This window comes from Myotis lucifugus, unplaced genomic scaffold (assembly GCF_000147115.1).
Source record: "Myotis lucifugus unplaced genomic scaffold, Myoluc2.0 scaffold_49, whole genome shotgun sequence".
NCBI lineage: Eukaryota > Metazoa > Chordata > Mammalia > Chiroptera > Vespertilionidae > Myotis > Myotis lucifugus.
Genome location: NW_005871097.1, coordinates 3,514,736 through 3,533,312, shown reverse-complemented (window position 1 = coordinate 3,533,312; position 18,577 = coordinate 3,514,736). Strand labels below are relative to the sequence as shown.

The following is an 18,577-nucleotide window of genomic DNA, read 5'->3' as shown; positions in this document are numbered from 1 at the left end:
GCGCCCCGGGGTTGGCGGCGCGGGTGGGAAGGCCCCGGGGGCCCCGGGTGGGCTGGGCCCTGTAGACCTGGGGGTGCCGTTGAAGGCGGGCTAGGGATTACCTATTCGGTGGTGGCGCGGTCCCAAAAGCAACTGGAGGGGACAACCAGCTCCTTCCCCAACCGGTCGCGCTAACCTATGCAGGTAAGCGGCCCCACCTTCGGGGTGCCCGGAGAGCCTCCGGGTCCTTCCCCCTCCGGTGCAGGCCTCGGGGTGCGCGCCGTTCCTCTTCGCCCACCCTTTCCCTCTCCTGCCGCCGCCGGCCCCGCTGACTCACGCTGGTGAGCTTGGGGTTTGCACCAGGTTTGTGCAATGCAACAAAACCAGCGCCTAAAAAAGTGAGTCCTCCGGCACAGACAGCTTCCCGTCCCTCCGCCCTGCAGGCACTTGGCCCCAGGCCTCGCTCTGCCCCAGGACTGCTCCTCCCCTCCTCGGCTCATTTAGCAAAGGCCCTTCGGGACCCAGGTGAACACCATGTTCCCACCCAGCCCGGGCCCCTCGGCATGCAAGGCCCCTTGCTTGGGTCCTCCCGTCCGGTTCTCACCACTGTAAAGAGCCTCACCTTGTCACAGACGTTTGTGGGTCCCCTGCTGCGCTCCAGGAACTGCAGAAGTGCTGAGGAGAGGACCAAAATAAAACGGGGTTCCTGCTTTTGAGGGACTCAGTCTGGGGGTCGTTCTAAACATCTATTGGAATCAGTAAGATTCCTAGAAAAATACCCGCATAGAAAAAAGGGGAGGGGGCAGACAATCAGGACTTCATAAGTGAAATGACTTTTTTTGGAGGATGATTGGTCCTGAGAAAGGATACAGCAGGTTGTTAAGATGAAGGGAAGAACATACCCAAACCACTGAAGGAGAGAGGATGTAACTATGGACAATGGTTTCCAGCTGATAAAAAGAAAATAGGATTCCACTGAGTTTCCTATCTACCTACTCCAGGACTTCTGTGAGGATCAAATGAGATGAGGCATGAGAAAATGCTTCACAGACATTTGGTTAAAGTGTAAAATGTTTGCACCTGCCTATAAAGCAAGTTGTGTTTTAAGGCTAAAGAAACTCCAAGGAGGCTAGTCGCTAGGGAGAGGAAACCAGGCGTTGCTACTTGACATCATTACCAGCGCCCACAGCAACTGTTTCTGGGCTGAGCTGGGCTGTGGGCTACGTTTTGCACCATAGGGTCTTGGCAGCGTTGGCTGCGATTTGGTGGGGTGTCACTCCAGGGTGGTGGCAGGGCCTGTATTCCACTTGGGGGAAGCCAAGTGTTGGTTTGTCGGCGCCACATCTGCAGTGCCATTTCTCTGTAAATGGCCAGTGTGCATCACGGCCGCTCCTGCATTAAGCGTCTGCCCCCTGGTGGTCAGTGCACGTCATAGCGACTGGTCAGACGGTCGGATATTTAGCATATTAGCCTTTTATATATATAGATTGATTTCAGAGAGGAAGGGAGAAGAAGAGAAAGAAACATCAATGATGAGCCTAGCCGGTTTGGCTCAGTGGATAGAGTGTCTGCCTGTGGACTAAAAGGTCCCAGGTTCCATTCTGGTCAAGGGCATATGCCGGGGTTGCAGGCTCCATCCCCAGTAGGGGGCATGCAGGAGGCAGCCAATTAATGATTCTCTCTCATCATTGACGTTTTTCTCTCTCCCTGTCCCTTCCTCTCTGAAATCAATAAGAATATATTTTAAAAATAAAATTGATTGAAATCAATAAAAATATATTTTTTTAAAAAGGAAACATCAATGATGTCAGCTGCCTCCTGCACGCCCTGCAACCCAGGCATGTGTCCTGCCCAGGAATGGAACCATGACCTCCTGATTCATAGGTTGATGCTCAACCACTGAGCCATGCCAGCTGGGACAGATATAATTTTATAGGCTATCTACAGGTAGGTATGTAAATGTGGATATTTATGACAAAACCAGAGTTTGAGTGGAGTAGAAAGACAAGAGAGTGAGGAAATTTAGGACTGAAAGAATGTGATTGCAGTAATCCACCAGGGCTCTAGTTCACAGAGGAAAGAAATGGAGAGCAGCAGGAAGCTGATAGACTAGGACAGCGGTTCTCAACCTGTGGGTCTCGACCCCTTTGGCGGTCGAACGACCCTTTCACAGGGGTCACATAAGATCATCCTGCATATCAGATATTTATATTACGATTCATAACAGTAGCAACATTACAGTTATGAAGTAGCAACAAAAATAATTGTATGGTTGGGTCACAACATGAGGAACTGTATTTAAAGGGCCAGAAGGTTGAGAACCACTGGACTAGGAGAAAGAGAAGAAAGGGACCAAAAGGGCCCATTGAAATGAGGGAACTTGCCCTAGCTGGTTTTTCTCAGTGGACAGAGCATTGGCCTGCAGACTGAAAGGTTCCAGGTTCGATTCCACCAAGGGCACACGCCCAGGTTGTGGGCTCGATTCCCAGAGTTGGGCGTGCAGGAGGCAGCCAATCAATGATTCTCTCTCCTCATTGATGTTTCTATCTCTTTCTCCCTCACCTTTCCTCTCTGAAATCAATAAAAATATATTTTAAAAAAAAGAAAGAAAGAAATGAGGGAACTGGCAAGTTGTCACCACAAAGTGGTGTTGGTGTTGAAGTCATCAAAGGGGAAGCACTTCAGATGACGTGGTTTAGGGTCTGATGGCTGAAACGGAGTCAAGTGAGATGGGCATTGCTGGCATTGGGTCTAGCGCCCACCAGGCCAGTGTAAGGGACATCAAGGGGCCTGGAAGAATGGTGGAACTTGGAGAAGTCAATTGAGGCCAAGAAACCAAGTAAATATGAAGCTAATAGATGACAGCAACAAGGTAGGGTAGAGGGTTGTAAGGAAAAATTAAATAAGTTTTAAAACAAAAGGGAGTTTCTCCCCACTAAGAATGACAGAACAGTGTTGTAGAAGAAGTAAGGATCCAGGGGTTACTAATGTTAATTTCTGGGAAAATGAGCAAAGGCTCCACTCAATAGGAACCAGAGGGGAGACCCAAGCCTCCTCAAAGGCAAATAAATAAATAAATAAATAAATAAATAAATAAATAAAAAACTTTAAAGGAGGAAACACCTTGTAAAAAAGGCTGGAGGCATAGAAGAGATTGCTATGAAACAAGTCTTCCAGAATTCAGAGGACCCTGTAGAAAGGGTGCTTGTGAAATGGGTTGAAATGATGGTAATAGTTAACACCGGCCATGTATGCAAGTTTTTGAAGTATGGTACCTATTTGCTTTGTTTAACAATGGACAGGTTATTTTGATTTTCTGAATTATATAAATCATCCCATTTGATTAAATGCCTTATTGATTGTAATGTGAATATCCCATGGGTTGTGGTCATACTGGTCTTAGAAAGCACATTTTCCTTTACCTGGGAAGGACAGCACAGTTATCCCAAGGTCAGAGGGCTCCAGTTAATGTATCCTTGTTGACTCAGTGTTCCAGAGACCCCAAACTGTAATTTAGATAACATGCCTAAGTTTAACCCAGGTTCCTCATTCCAGACCCAAGGGCTCTAGATAATGTGTTTCTGTCAATTCAGTGATCCCGAGACCCAAAACTATAAGTAACATGCTGCTTCTGCTTCTGTAAACTGCTTTTTTTGCAAACCAGGTTCCTCATTCCAAACCTTGAGATGTAATCAATACCTTTGTGATTTTTTGCCTATATAACCCTGGAGCTGCGACCATCTTGTTACTATGAGATTTGGGGAATGGACCCTCATAGTCCCGGATTGCAATAAATGTGACTCTTTAATTCGACTTCTTGAGGTGTCCTTCTATGATTCGCGGGGTACATTACAACAGTTTCCTTCCACACTTCAGTACTTCATTTCCTTTTTACAACCAGAACAGTAATTATGGTCTTTTTTTTGTAATAAAGGACCTGAGGCTTAAAGATGTGGAGTGCCCTGACCAAAGGTACTGTACATTAGTTAATATAAATAACAAAACCAGGACACTGTGGGGAGGAAAAATAATTTTTCCTCCTACCCTTTTAAGTTCTTCTGGCTGGACTAATCAAATTAACACAAGATAGATTAACAGGAGAAAATGATCAAATTTATTACTTATGTGCATGCAGAGGTTTCATAAGGATATAAAAGGTGCCCAGCCTGTGTGGCTCAGTGGTTGAACATCGACCTATGAACCAGGAGGTCAAGGTTCAATTCCTGGTCAGGATGCATGCCTGGGTTCAGGTTCCATCCCCAGTAGGGGGCGTGCAGGAGGCAGCCAATCAATGATTATTTCTCCTCGTTGATGTTTCTATCTCTCCCTCTCCCTCTCTGAAGTCAATAAAAATATGTATATTTTTAATACTGCCAAAAAGAGAGAGAGAGAGAATATGAAACTTGAGGACAAATCGGGCAGTTAAGGCTTATATGCCATCTTGAGCTAAGGTGGGGTGGTGTTTGGGGGACTCCAAAGGCAAGGAAGGCAAGTCACGTAGAGACGGAAAAGCAAATGTTTGGTAACTACATGTTTGCTGGGCCATCTTTAACAATATGATACCGAGAGGACTTTGATCAAAGAAGCCATGCTAGGTTCCTCCCTGTCTATCACACACTGGTTTATATTAAACTAGTCATCTGATTATTTCTCCCTTCCTGGAGGAGGTCCCCTATCTAAATTCTTTTAGGCAGTTAGGGGGGAAGGTCAAAGGTCCTTCCTGAGTCTTTTGTTTCTTGAAAATAGCCAGCTTAGCCCTAGCGTCAGCCTGTGGACCAAAGGATGCCAGGTTCAATTCTGGTCAAGGACATGTACCTCAGTTACAGGGTCCTCCCCGGCCCGGGTCCTGGTCAGGGCTCGTGCAGGAGACAACCAATCGATGTGTTTCTCTCACATCGATATTTCTCTCTGTCTTTCCCTCTCTCTAACTCTCTAAAAAGCAATGGAAAAATATTCTCAGGTGAGGATAAAAAACAACTAAATCAATTTAATTAAAAAAGAAAATAACCAGCTTAAAATAATCGATACCCCAAAAGGCATATTTTGGGGTGGCAAACTCTGCTTTCCTTTGATATCAAAAGAAAACATCCGTTTCCAAAGTCAGACTCTTTACCTCAGAGTGTAGAGCCTCATCTTTTTCTTATTCTATAAATCTATGAGGCTAATGGAGGAAAGATATTTTGTGAATACACAGGGGTTCTTATGATAACTTTTGTAATATTAATCCAAAATGGAAAAAAAAGTGAGCAGGAAAACAAATCTGATAACAGGGTTGATATTGATTAATTTGTGTGGGATAAGGGTGTGTCTTCATTCAACAAGTGTTCTTTCACAGCCTACTACCAGCATAGAGTTGAGGATAAAAAAGAAATGGAAAAAAAGCCCATCATTAAGTTGATTTGTGTGTTTTTTTTAATCTTTTATTTTGAAGAAGTCCACCTTTCAGAACAATTGTAAAACTGTCTGTCCCCTGGGGATTACAGCATTCACCATTGTTTTGAGTGCTCCTGGAGATAAAGCAAAAGTACGGCTGAATGGGCTGGGCCCCACCTCTGCTATTTGTTGAGTCAGTACTATATTCCTATTGGAGGTGAAGAAACTTGAAGAGTAAGAAGTCAAAGGAAGTCAAAGGTATTCACCCATTATATATATATATATATATATAGTATATATTAATTGATTTTAGAGAGAGGAAGGGAAAGAGAAACATCATGCTTGGTTGCTTTCTGAACTCGGTATGTGCCCTGACCAGGAATCGAACCCGCCACTTTTTGGTGTACAGGACACTCCAACCAACTGAGCAACACCGGCCAAGGCAAAGGTATTCACCTATTAGAAAGTGGAGTTAGAACCCCCTTCTGACTGAAATTCCAGGCTCACTCCAATCACACTTGAACCAAATATCATTTTTCTGGAAAGTGTTGACTTTCAGGTTCTCACTGACTTAATAAATCCTAGAAAGGCATTGGTCCTCAGATGTCTCCTGACTTTCAAAATTGAGTCAATACCCAGACTCTAAAAACAGATTGGAATGTCATTGATGCCACTGAATTGTACACTTAAAAAAATGGTTAAAATGACAAATTTTATGTTATATATAATTTACTGTAATTTAAAAAATTGATAGTGTAATATGCCAAAAACCATTGAATTGTACACTTTAAACTGGTGAGTTGAATGGTATGTGAATAAAGCTGTTTTTTGGGGAAAAAACAATAATGGGTTGGACTTGTTAAACTGAAGTTCTGGACCTGAATTGTAAATATACCTCAGGCTGGAAAACTGGAGAACAGGAAAAATCAGGTGTAATCCATCCCCTATATATTCACTGGAACTAAGGGACTGTTCTGAAAATGTTGGAAGGAGGAGGAATAATGGGTGTACTTTGCCAACAGATTGCTTGAGTCTGTGCTTGGGAAATATGTTCATGAACTCCCTGTTCTCAAGGGGTAGTTGTTCACTTGGGCAGTTTTTTTTTTTATTCGTTTGCTTGCATGTTATTATGGGAAAAGTAAAATACTGTATATAGGAAAACAGACATAATAGTATAACCACCCAACTTTAACAGTTATCAACCTATGGCCAGGTTTGCTTCATCTACATCCCTACTCAAGATGGCTGGCATCTTATCATTTCATTGGTAAATATTTCAGTATGACTAAAAGATAAGAACACATTAAAACACACACACACTTACCACAGTTTAAAATTTAACAATTCCTATGTCTATGGACAGATGAATGGATTAACAAAATGTGGTATTACATACAATGGAATGTTATTCAGCCTTTTTAAAGGAGCCTTTCTTGCCTGGCCAGTGTGGCTCAGTGGTTGAGCATCAACCCATGCCCCAAGAAGGCGCCTGTTCGATTCAGGCCAGGGCACATGCCAGGGTTACTGGCTTGATCCCAAGTAGGGGGTGTGCAGGAGGCAGCTGATAGATATCGATGTTTCTCATGGATGTTTCTATCACTCCCTCTCTCTAAAATCAATCAAAACATATTTAAAAAATAATAAAGGTAGCCTTTCTTAAGGCGGAATTTTTTTTAAAAATATATTTTATTGATTTTCCACAGAGAGGAAGAGAGAGGGACAGAGAGCTAGAAACATCGACCAGCTGCCTCCTGCACACCCCCCACTGGGGATGTGCCCGCAACCAAGGTACATGCCCTTGACCGGAACTGAACCTGGGACCCTTCAGTCCGCAGGCCGACGCTCTATCCACTGAGCCAAACCGGTTTGGCATAAGGCGGAATTTAAAAAAAAATTCTGACATATTCTACAAAATGAATGAACCCGAGGACATTTGCTAAGTGAAATAAGCCAGTCACAGAAAGACAAATATGGTGTGATTCTATTATATGAGGTTCCTGAAGTAATCAAACTCATTCAGAAAGTAGTTTGGTTGCCAAGGGCTGGGGGGAGGGGAGAATGGAGAGTTGTTTAATGGATACACAATTTGATTTGCAATAGGAAGAGTTCTGGAGATTGGTTGCATAACAATGTGAATGTACTTAACACTTCTGTACTGTACACTTAAAAGTTAAGATGGTAAAGTTTGTGTATTCTACCACAAAGACAATTTTTTTAAATTTAACAGTTCCATGATTTCATGATCTATATCCAATGACCAAATTTCCAATTCTTATGAAGTCAAACTTTTCCACCCCACTGGGGTTATTTCAATCAGGATCCAAATAAAATCCACAAATTGCCATGCATTATGTCTCCTAAATTGCTTTTAATCTATAAATTCCCCTTCTCCCCTGCCTTGCAATTTATTTGAATAAACAATGTCTTTGTCCTGTGGTTTCTCACAGCCTAGATTCTATGTTGCCTGCATCCCATGGTATCCTTTAACACTTTCTTCCAGCCTCTGTATTCCCTGTAAATTGGTAGTTGGACCTAGAGGCCCTGGGCTAGTTTTTTGTTTTATTTTCTGGAGGGGGAGTGAGAAGGGGAGGAGCTAGTTTTGATTCAGTCTCAGGAGGAGGCTAAAGGTATCCATCTCCACGGGCTGGCCCAGCTGAACCTGAAAAGGCGAAGCTAAGCCACCACCCAAGGTGCTTAGAGTGACAAAGACGCCGTTTACACGCCTGGGTCAATCACTACAAAGCTGGCGATGCAGGGAAAGGGGCGCGGCCAAGCTTCGTGGGAAAAGCCCTTTGTCCGCTTTCCACGCGCGCAGACTCGTTAACAAAATAAACAACCGGAGGGGCGGGGCCTTTGGCCGGAAGTGACGCACGCACGGCCGGCGTCCGAGTTGTCATAGAGGCGGAGAGGAGGCTAGACGGACTGCCGCGGGGGTCCCACTTCCGGCCATCTCCCTGGGCGACGCGCGTTGTGCCGTCAGAAGTGGGCAGCGGCCGGCAGGTGTCCGGTGGCCGGGATCGCGGCGGCGGCCCCGCGGGCGGGATGTTCCGCGGTTTGAGCAGTTGGCTCGGCTTGCAGCAGCCGGTGGTGGACGGCCGCCCGGTCGAAGGAGACGGGCAGCCAGAGGGAGAAGCCCCGCCGGAGCCGCGCCCCGAGGCTGTGGCGGGGTCGGCTGAGAGCGAGCTCCTTCACCAGGCCAAAGACCTGGGCGGTGAGTCGCCCCTGTCGGGGTGGGGGAGGAAGGTGTGTCTGGTGATCGGTCCTCTCGGGACGGGAGAGCTTGGTGAGGACCTGGGCAAAGCCGGGGCTTCATCCCGCAGTCCAGTCCCGAACCTGAAGTGGCTCGTGACAGTCACTGGACAAAGTGTAAACATGAGGGGCAGAGCCGCAGAAAGGCGGTGTGGCCTGAGGTCTTCAGGTTTGACAAGGAATCTTTTTTGTTCAGCTCGTCAACTTCCACTTCCTCAGCCTCCCCCCCTCAAGGCGAGGCGGTTGGAGAGCTTGAGTAGGTTGAAAAAGTGACTTTTTGTCCTTAGGGCAGAATGTATTTTCGGGAGTTAGTTGAGGAAGAGTTACTGAACGCCTTGGTCAGGCTGGTCTCCTTTTTAGGTGCAATGGGACCTTTTCCCTTAAAGCAGGAAAGTAGCTGCCAATTTTTGTCTGTGACGTTCAAGTTTCAGTACTAGGTGTTTTATGAACGCTATCTCCTTTCATCTGTTAAAAACCCCCGTGAGTTGGGAGACAAGCCTAGATTTCTCACCCTAAGGTATAGTCATAGTAAATGTAACAGCGGAATTTGGACCTAGATATAATTTCAAAGCCTGTGCTCTTTTCGAGTTTACTGTCTAGATGGGGAGGAGGGTAAAAGTAGGCTTGAAAGATAAACACATGCTCTAGTAATTCTGATTTTAGACTTTAGCGGGCTTAGTCAAAGAAAACGTCTTTGAGAAGGAAGACCCTAAAGCAGACAGCAGTAGGAGAGAACTGCAGCAAAGGTAGGTATTAAATTTAGCAAGCATTTAAAAAGAATCTAAATGGCAAGAGCACTAGGGGAGGCTGGAGCCTGAGAGTGGAGAAACACATATTTGAATAAGAAAGGCTCTAACATTCAAAAATTTTACTTCAAAGTGGAGGGGCAGGGAAAACAGACTTAACCTGAAATCATGGCAGTACATAATCTCAGTCCAAGGGCCCCAAACAGTGCACAAGAGATACAAAACTAAGTGCTGTATATAAAATCACTAAAGAGGGAATAAATTTCCTGTGTAGAAAATTAGGAAGAGCTTAGAGTATTGGAGAGATGTGAGAAGATGAATTTGACAAGAGCAGAAAGGTTATGTTAGGTAGTTGGCATAGATAAAAGTTAGGAAAAGTAGGGTATGGGGATTTACCTGATTTCCTAGAACACAGAGAACCATTTTCATTTTTTAAAAATATGTATTTTTTTATTTCAGAGATGAAGGGAGAGAGAGAGATAGAAACATCAATGATGAGAATCATTGTGACCTCATGGTTCATAGGTCAACACTTAACCAGTGAGCCACACTGGCTGGGCCATTTTCATTTATCTTAAAGAAAGTGTCAGAAGTGGCTTCCGGCACTAGCTGGTTTGGCTCAGTGGATAGAGCGTCAGCCTGGTTCGATACCAGTCAAGGGCACATGCCCAGGTTGCGCACTGGATCCCCAGTGGGGGACACACAGGAGGCAGCTGATCAATGATACTCTCATTGATATTTCTATCTCTCCCTCTCTGAAATCAATAAAAATATATCTTTTTAAAAAGTGACTTCTGAAAACTTTGTGAGGGCTTTATTGAAACTTCATGTTTGTATTTAGTACTAAAGACCTCTGAATACTTTTTTTCTTTTGAATACTTTTTAAATAAAGGTGTGTTCAATATGGATGTCTACTTTGTAGTTTAATGCTGTGATCTCTTTTCTCACCAGACTCTCCTGATGTTTGGGGAAGCTAAGGTTAGATGGTAGTATCTCCCCCACCCCCCGCCCCACTTTCCATGCCCATATACCTTGTGAATTTAAAGTTTCCAAATAAATACAAGTTCTTTTAGCTCTAATATTTATGTAACTATTAACTGTAGAGGTTCTAGTTTATGCACAAATCTTCAGAAAGACAAGAGAGATCATCAGATGTTTGTTATTTCTATGTATTGATCATAAGAGGTATGTTATCTTTATTTTTTTTTGTTATTTTGTTTTGTTTTGTTTTTAATCCTCACCCAAGGATATTTTTATCCCTTGCTTTTTCTTTTAGAGAGAGTAGAAGGGAGGGGAGTTGAGAGAGAAACATTGATGTGAGAGAGACACATTGATAGGTTGCCTCCCACAGGCACCCCAGCCAAGGCTGGGGATCAAACCTGCAACCCAGGTACATGCCCTTGACCAGGAATCGAATCCGTGACACTTGGGTGCCTGGGCTGGCGCTCTAACCACTTAGAAACACTGGCCAGGGCAAGGTATGTTATCTTTAAAAATACCCATCTATGTTTTTTTGTGTGTGTTATTTTTTTTTTTTAAATATATTTTATTGATTTTTTTACAGAGAGGAAGAGAGAGGGATAGAGAGCTAGAAACATCGATGAGAGAGAAACATCGACCAGCTGCCTCCTGCACATCCCCCACTGGGGTTGTGCCCGCAACCAACGTACATGCCCCCGACCGGAATCGAACCCGGGACCCTTCAGTCCGCAGCCCGACGCTCTATCCACTGAGCCAAACCGGTTTCGGCTGTGTGTGTTATTTTTTAAATATGTTTTTTATTGACTTCAGAGAGGAAGGGAGCAAGAGAGAGAAACATTGATGAGAGAGACTCATTGATCCACTGCCTCTTGTACACCCCACTACTGAAGATTGAGCCTGCAATCCAACATGTGCCCTGACCAGGAATCAAACCATGACCTCCTGGTTCAGGAGTCGATGCTCAACCACTGAGCTACACCAGCTGGGCCCATCTATGTTTTGAAAACTGAAATTAAATATCTCATTTGGCTGGCATGGCTCAGTGGTTAAACGTCGACCTACGAACCAGGAAGTCATCATGGTTCGATTCCCAGTCAGAGCACATGCCCAGGTTGGGGCTCGATCCCTGGTGGGTGGGCGTGCAGGAGGCAGCCAATCGATGATTCTCTCTCATCATTGATGTTTCCATCTCTCTCTCCCTCTCACTTCCTCTCTGAAATCAGTACAAATATTTTTTAAAAAAAGATTGGACCCTAAATACTTCTGGTTCATGATGACCTATTTATAAATTTAGGCACTTCACTGGTTATGAATAGTGAACACCCAGGCCTACATTCCATTTTCTTGCCCAAAACCAAATCTTCCCATTCTTGTTCCTCCCTCCTGATAAACTTAGGACCTCCTATGATACCTGTTTCAGAGGAGGACAGTTTATAAGGAAACTAACTGAAGAACTTATATCTTCCTGAAGGCCCATGCCCCAAAGTAACTTACAAATTGGTTGTGTGGTTTTGTTAAAGTCAACCAAATTAGAGCTTTATCTGCACTCTTTCTTTAAAATGAAAAGAAAATTAGTGCCTAGCCGGTGTGCTTAGAGTGTTGGCCCACAGACTGAATGGTCTTGGGTTTGATTCTGGTCAAGGGCAAGTACCTTGGTTGCAGGCTCGATCCCAGGCCCTGGGTTGGGACATGTGTGGGAGGCAACCAATCTATGTATCTCTCTCACATTGATGTTTCTCTCTGTGTGTCTCTTTCCCTCCCACTCTCTAAAAAATAATCAATGGAAAAAATTATCCTCAGGTGAGGATTAACAAGAAAAAAGGAAAATGGTACCTCTGAGAGTATTAAATATCTGAGTTATTCACACAGTTTAAATAAGTGGGAGGTGGCCAAAGATGAGCATTGGCTTTTTCAAAACCTTCCCTAAGGCCAGTCAATGCCCATGGAGGAAAGGCCAGCTCCTGTTCCTTCTCATTTAAAAGTAGTATTTGCAGTGGAACTGTGTTAATTAGGCCACCCTCCTTTTTTCCTATATGGAAAGTGCAGCTAAGAGGACTCTAAAAGTTAGTGTGTACATAGGAAAATACATGTCTACTTTCATAAGAAGTAAAATCCCTAATTCAGTTCTAATGACAAACAAAGATTTACCACAAGGAGGGTAGTGCAAATGGTCAAGAGCTTGGATCCCATCCTAGCCTATATAATAAAAGGCTAGTATGCATATTGACCAAACAGCGAAACCACATGTCACTATGATGTGCACTGACCACTAGGGGGCAGACGCTCAACGCAGGAGCTGCCCCCTGGTGGTCAGTGCGCTCCCACAGGGGGAGCGCTGCTCAGCCAAAAGCCCTGAGTAGGGCTCATGGCTGGTGAGTGCAGCGGTGGTAGCAGGAGCCTCTCCCACCTCCACGACAGCACTAAGGATGTCCGCCTGTGGGCAGTCAGAATCCCTTTCGCAGTCCGGGGCTCTCGCAGTCTGGGACTCTTCGCTTCTTACCGCTCGCCAGCCGTGAGCCCAGCTTCTGGCTGAGTGGCACTTCCCCTGTGGGAGCGCACTGACCACCAGGTGGCAGCTCCTGCATTGAGCATCTGCCCCCTGGTGGTCAGTGCGCCTCATAGCGACAGTTGTTCTGCTGTTCGGTCGATTTGTATATTAGGCTTTTATTATATAGGATCATTTGCAAATTGCAGAAAATCCAGCTCCAAATTATAGAAAGTCCCACAACAGAGGCTTAATGAGAAGACCTTGATTGCTTGTGTCCAGGGTCCCCAAAACCAGTCCCAGGCTTGAAGAGCACCCATCAAATTGGGGTTTCTTTGTCAAGGTGGAAGGAGATAGGCTATTGGCTAGGCAGTCAGTGGGGTAGATCTGCCTCTGTCATAATGGACAAATCATTTATCCTTTGTGAGCCTTGGCTTCCCTATCTGTAAACTGGCCAGATTATATCTACTCTTCCCAGGATGGTTGTGAGACTAAAAATGACAATGAAAAATGAAGATAAAATGACTACATTCAATGATCCTGATCTGCCCACTCCTTCCATAAGGTTTTGGAGGTGTGCTCACAGATGTTTTACTTCCTTTTCTTCCTTGGCTCAGACCTTCTCTTGTGTCTAAGTTCCCAAAGTGGACATTGTACTCCTGTTAACTTTTTTTTAAAAATATATTTTTATTGATTTCAGAGAAGAAGGGAGAGGGAGAGAGAGATAGAAACATCAATGATGAGAGAGAATCATTGACTGGTTGCCTCCTGCATGCCCCCCACTGGGGATCAAGCCTGCAACCTAGGCATGTGCCTTTGACCGGAATTCAACCCAGGACCCTTCAGTCCACAGGCGGATGCTCTATCCACTGAGCCAAACCAGCTAGGGCATAACTTTTTTTTAAATATATTTTTATTGATTTCAGAGAGGAGGGAGAGAGAGATAGAAACATCAGTGATGATGATGAGAGAGAATCACTAATCTGCTGCCTCCTGCACCCTTCACAGTGGGGATCGAGCCTGCAACCTGGGCATGTGCGCTGACCAGGAACCAAGCGGTTCATAGGTTGATGCTCAACCACTGAGCCATGCCGGCTGGGCACTTCCTGTTAACTCCTAACTTTAGTCTCAATTTTTTTCTAACTAGTTAATAAAAACTGTCTTTAACGTGGTGTCAGATTATCTCTTTGCAAAATTAATAAACCACTTCTTGTCTTTATGAGCTTCTTACCTGAAAATCTCTTGTCATGCTCTCCCACTTCCCTCTTTCTCTGACTTCAGAATCCAGTCCACTCTCTAATTACCCCTGGGAGACCTTCTTCCTCCCTTCTCTGAGTGCCTCTGTTTAATGAATACTAGTAATTGTGCTCCTGTGGTTGTCTATAAGTTTTTTGTTTGTTTAGAAATGGACATTTCTTGAGGGCAATAACTGCTTTCTCTGTGTTCAATATGTATAGTGTACTTCACCCATGGAGCTATTAAAATCTGAGAATTAAGATTATTATGCTAAAATACCAGTTTTTAAAAATATATATTTTTATTGATTTCAGCGAGGAAGGAAGAGGGAGAGAGAGGTAGAAACATCAATGATGAAAGAGAATCATTGATCAGCTGCCTCCTGCACACCCCCTACTGAGGATTGAGCCTGCAACCTGGGCATGTGCCCTGACAGGAATCGAACCATTAGCTCCTGGTTCATAGGTCGACGCTCAACTGCTGAGCCACACCAGCTGGGTAACAAGACAATTTGAAACAGTTGCTGGGGGAGAACTGGGGAGTTTGCTAAGGGTCTTTGAAAGAGATGAATTAAAGGTCCAGGATGGATGGCCAGTCCACCAAGAAAGTGGAGTACTGGCAGTGCTTCTCATTTTTTGTGTCCAGTCCTAATTAACAAGGAACATGCCCTATGGCTTAAGATTCTTACAAGAACTCTTTAAGGGAGAAATTATAAATACAATACCCATTGTACTGGAATGGAGCATAGACTCTTTTTTTATTCTTTATAGGTTATCTATTTAACTTTGCGACTGCTGCTACAAAAAAGATAACTGAATCAGTTGCTGAAACAGCACAATCGATAAAGAAATCAGTAGAAGAAGGAAAAATAGATGACATCATCGATAAGGTACATTTAAATATCTTTGATAGTAGAAATTTATGAAATGCATTAATTAATATCGTCCCTTTTTCTTATGAATTTTATTAACCTAAGTAGGATATCATATTCTTTTTAAAAAATATGTTTTTATTGATTTTAGAGATAGAACATCAATGAGAGAAATACTGCCGGCTGCCTCCTGCATGCCCCCTATTGGGGATCGAGCCTACAACTTGGGCCTGTGCCCTGACTAGGGATCAAACTAGCGACCTCTTGGTGCATGAGTCAATATTCAACCACTGAGCCACACCGGCCAGTCTAGGATATCATATTCTGATAAAAATATTAATAGTTGAGATTCTTGGATTTTTTCTCTTTTTATGTAACAATGATATAAATGATGTGATTTAAGTAACCTTGGTTTTTATGTTGTCTAAGGTATGTTGATACTTTTGAGTAATACTAAACTTTTCATATTATGAGTTTAATTTTCAACTATAACACTTCAGAATATATTTATGCTTTTCATCATTTGGTTAATTTTTTAGAGTCTTAACCCATTAGTGACAATCCTTTTAAGACTCTAATGGGTTGAGTTTGTTCATTTTTTACAGTGGTGAATTTTATTTATGTTGGTAATTATTTGAACTGAGGAGGTCATCAGTTAAACTCTAGATAGCTTGTTATTTAGATACTTTTGTTGTATGTACTATTTGTTAGAATGATTTGACCTATCTTATTTTTTTGAATAATACAAAAGTTCAGTTTTTAACTCATTTTTGCATTTGAAAAGATAATTTATCATAAAATGAGGTAATATACTTGAAATTCAAAAATGTTGACAATTCCTTCTTATAGATAGGGTGAACTATCACTTTTTTAGCATTTTCATTTGAAGAAAATAAATAAAATATCTCAAATAGACTTCACAAATCTTGAATGTAGTTCTTTCCTAATAATAAAATTTTCAAGGTAATTTGACTCTTTATGTATTTTTTAACAGACCATTATAGGAGATTTTCAGAAGGAACAGAAAAAATTTGTTGAGGAGCAGCATACCAAAAAATCAGGTATAGTATAGGTTTGTTGTACGCGACTTACTTACCTGCCAAATTTTATTGAGCACTTATTACATGCCAGATATTTGGAAATAATCTCAATATACAGAAAAGTTGCAACAATAAAACTAATACAGAAAATACCCGTATACCTTCTACCCAGATTGTTAGTTTTCCAGCTTTAGGAAATTTAACATTGATATAATACTCACATTCAAATTTTGTCATTGACCCAGTAAAATCCTTTATACATTTTCCCCCTCAACATAGCATCCAGTCCAGGGATTGCATTTTTTGTCACATCTCTTAGTCTCCCTTAATCTGGAACATTTCCACAGCCTTTCTTTCTCTTTTATGACATTAGTGGTTTTGAAGAATACCCCTCTTTTCTTATTATTAAATAGACCATTTCTCATTTGAGTTTTGTATGATATTTCCTTGTGACTAGATTATAATTAGATGCAGATTATGCATTTTTGGCCAGAATACTGCATAGATAATGTGTCTTTCTCAAGGTATCACATTTGGAGACCCACAATGGCCATGTCCCTGTCGATGGTGATGTTGATTTTGGTCACCTGGTCAAGGTGTTGCCCAATTTCTTCATTGTATAATTCAAGTAATTTTTTTTTACCAAATATATACATGCATAAGATTTATGCATTAAGTCTGGGAATTATGCCCTAGCCGGTTTGGCTCAGTAGATAGAGCATCAGCCCTCGGACTGGAAGGGTTCCGGGTTCGATTCTGATCAACGGCATATATCTCAGTTGCAGCTTCCCCAGCCCTCGTCGGGGTGCATGCAGGAGGCATCCAGTCGATGTTTTTCTCTCACATCAATGTTTCTCTCTGTCTCTCCCACTCCCTCCCACTCTCTCTAAAAATCAATGGGAAAATATCCTCAGGTGAGGATTAACAAACAAAAAAAAGAAGTTTGGAAATTATGATGAATGGTCATATTTGGAACTCAGTAATTTGCTAAAATGGTTGTATGGAAACTTACTCATTTTTTCAAACCACGATTGCAGAGTAACTCTTGTAACCTGTTTGTTTGTTTTTTTCCTTTTCTTTTTGGCTGTTAAAAACCTTTCAGAAGCAGCAGTGCCCCCATGGGTTGATAGTAATGATGAAGAAACAATTCAACAACAGATTTTGGCCTTATCAGCTGTAAGTATCTTGTGATATTCTGTGTAGAAGTACTTTCTTCATGTCACAATTTTATCTTTAGCAGATGTTTTTCTTCTATACAATTTTTAAAATCTTTTAAGTTGTTAGGAATGTACATACCAACTTTCACTACTTTTTTCACTAACTTTTCTTATAATTTTTATTTATTGATTTTAGAGAGAAAGAAAAAGGGGGTAGAAAGAAAGAGAGAGAGATATTTGTTGTCTCACTTATTTATGCATTCATTGGTTGATTCTTATATGTGTGCCCTGACCAGGGATCGAACCTGCAGCCTTGTTGTTTCGGTATGATGCTCTAACCAACTGAGCTACCCAGCTCGGGCTTTTTCACTAACTTTTCATTTGTTTCTCCATGAGTTATTTTTTCTTAATGGAATAGAATAGCCTATTGCAAAGAAATTTTTTTTTTCAGCCTTAATAGAATCCTTGTTATTAAGATGGATAATCTTTTGAAATATGCTATCATATAAAGTTTCTAGACAGCATTCTCATTCTTCTGAATGAAGAGATTATATTCTAAGTTTCTTTTTAACTACTATATGTATTTGAAACTGAAATTGAAAGAAATAAAATTCCATATGCTAGCCCACAAAATTGGGATTTCAGAGTGAACATAGCATTACTAGTTAACAGTTGTGTAGACCTGATAGTTTCAGAAATCACTTTCAGCCCTAGCTGGTTTGAATCAGTGGGTAGAGTGTCGGCCTGTGGACTGAAGAGTCCCGGGTTCGATTCCAGTCAAGGGCAAATGCCCGAGTTGGGGGCTCAATCTCCAGTGTGGGGTGTGCCAATCAATGATTCTCTCTCATCATTGATGTTTCTATCTCTCTCTCCCTCTCCCTTCCTCTTTGAAATCAATAAAAATATATTCTAAAAAGGAAAGAAAGAAACATCAATGATGAGAGAGAATCATTGATCCACAACCTGGGCATGTGCCCTGACCAGGAATTGAACCGGGACCTCCCTGGTTCATGGGTTGACGCTCAGCCACTGAGCTGTAACCAAGCAGGGCTCAAGCTTTGGTTTTACCTCACTTTTTCTTTTTAACCAGTCATTAAATAGAATCTTCAGTCTAAAACACAAATAAAACTAGGCTTTGCCTCCCTTCCCATTGCCCTCCCCCTAGGCCATTTTAGGGATTTTCTTTCCTTAGGTAAACCTTTAAAAAACCTGAACCATCCAATATAGGAGTTCAGTGGGAACACCCATGGGAATCGTTTACCAGTTACTGCACAAATTTTGACAATGGACTCTACACCCCTGGTTAGCACTTGAAAGGAATGGGGAACAGTTGTGTCCTCATCATTTAGTTGACCAAAAATCAAACTTGACACCAGGACAACCCCCACATGCGACATAAAACATTTCCCCCCCAAGTTTTGTGTACTCTTTTTTTTCTTTTTTTTTGGTTTTTTTTTTTT

The 18,577-nt window shown here is 42.5% G+C and overlaps 1 protein-coding gene across 2 annotated transcripts in view; it reads left to right on the top strand.

Moving 5' to 3' along the window:
• The first annotated feature begins 8,233 nt into the window (after positions 1-8,233).
• The window catches only part of SYAP1 (synapse associated protein 1), a 25,443-nt gene continuing 15,099 nt past the window's right edge, over positions 8,234-18,577 (top strand). The window contains exons 1-4 of one of the 2 annotated variants that reach the window (XM_014455704.2): positions 8,234-8,563; positions 14,820-14,938; positions 15,915-15,981; positions 17,063-17,136. In XM_014455704.2, the coding sequence (XP_014311190.1) occupies positions 8,395-8,563; positions 14,820-14,938; positions 15,915-15,981; positions 17,063-17,136 (429 nt within the window). In that variant the 5' untranslated portion in view covers positions 8,234-8,394. The remainder of the gene's footprint in view (positions 8,564-14,819; positions 14,939-15,914; positions 15,982-17,062; positions 17,137-18,577) is intronic. The other variant, XM_006088567.3, reaches the window with a different exon arrangement.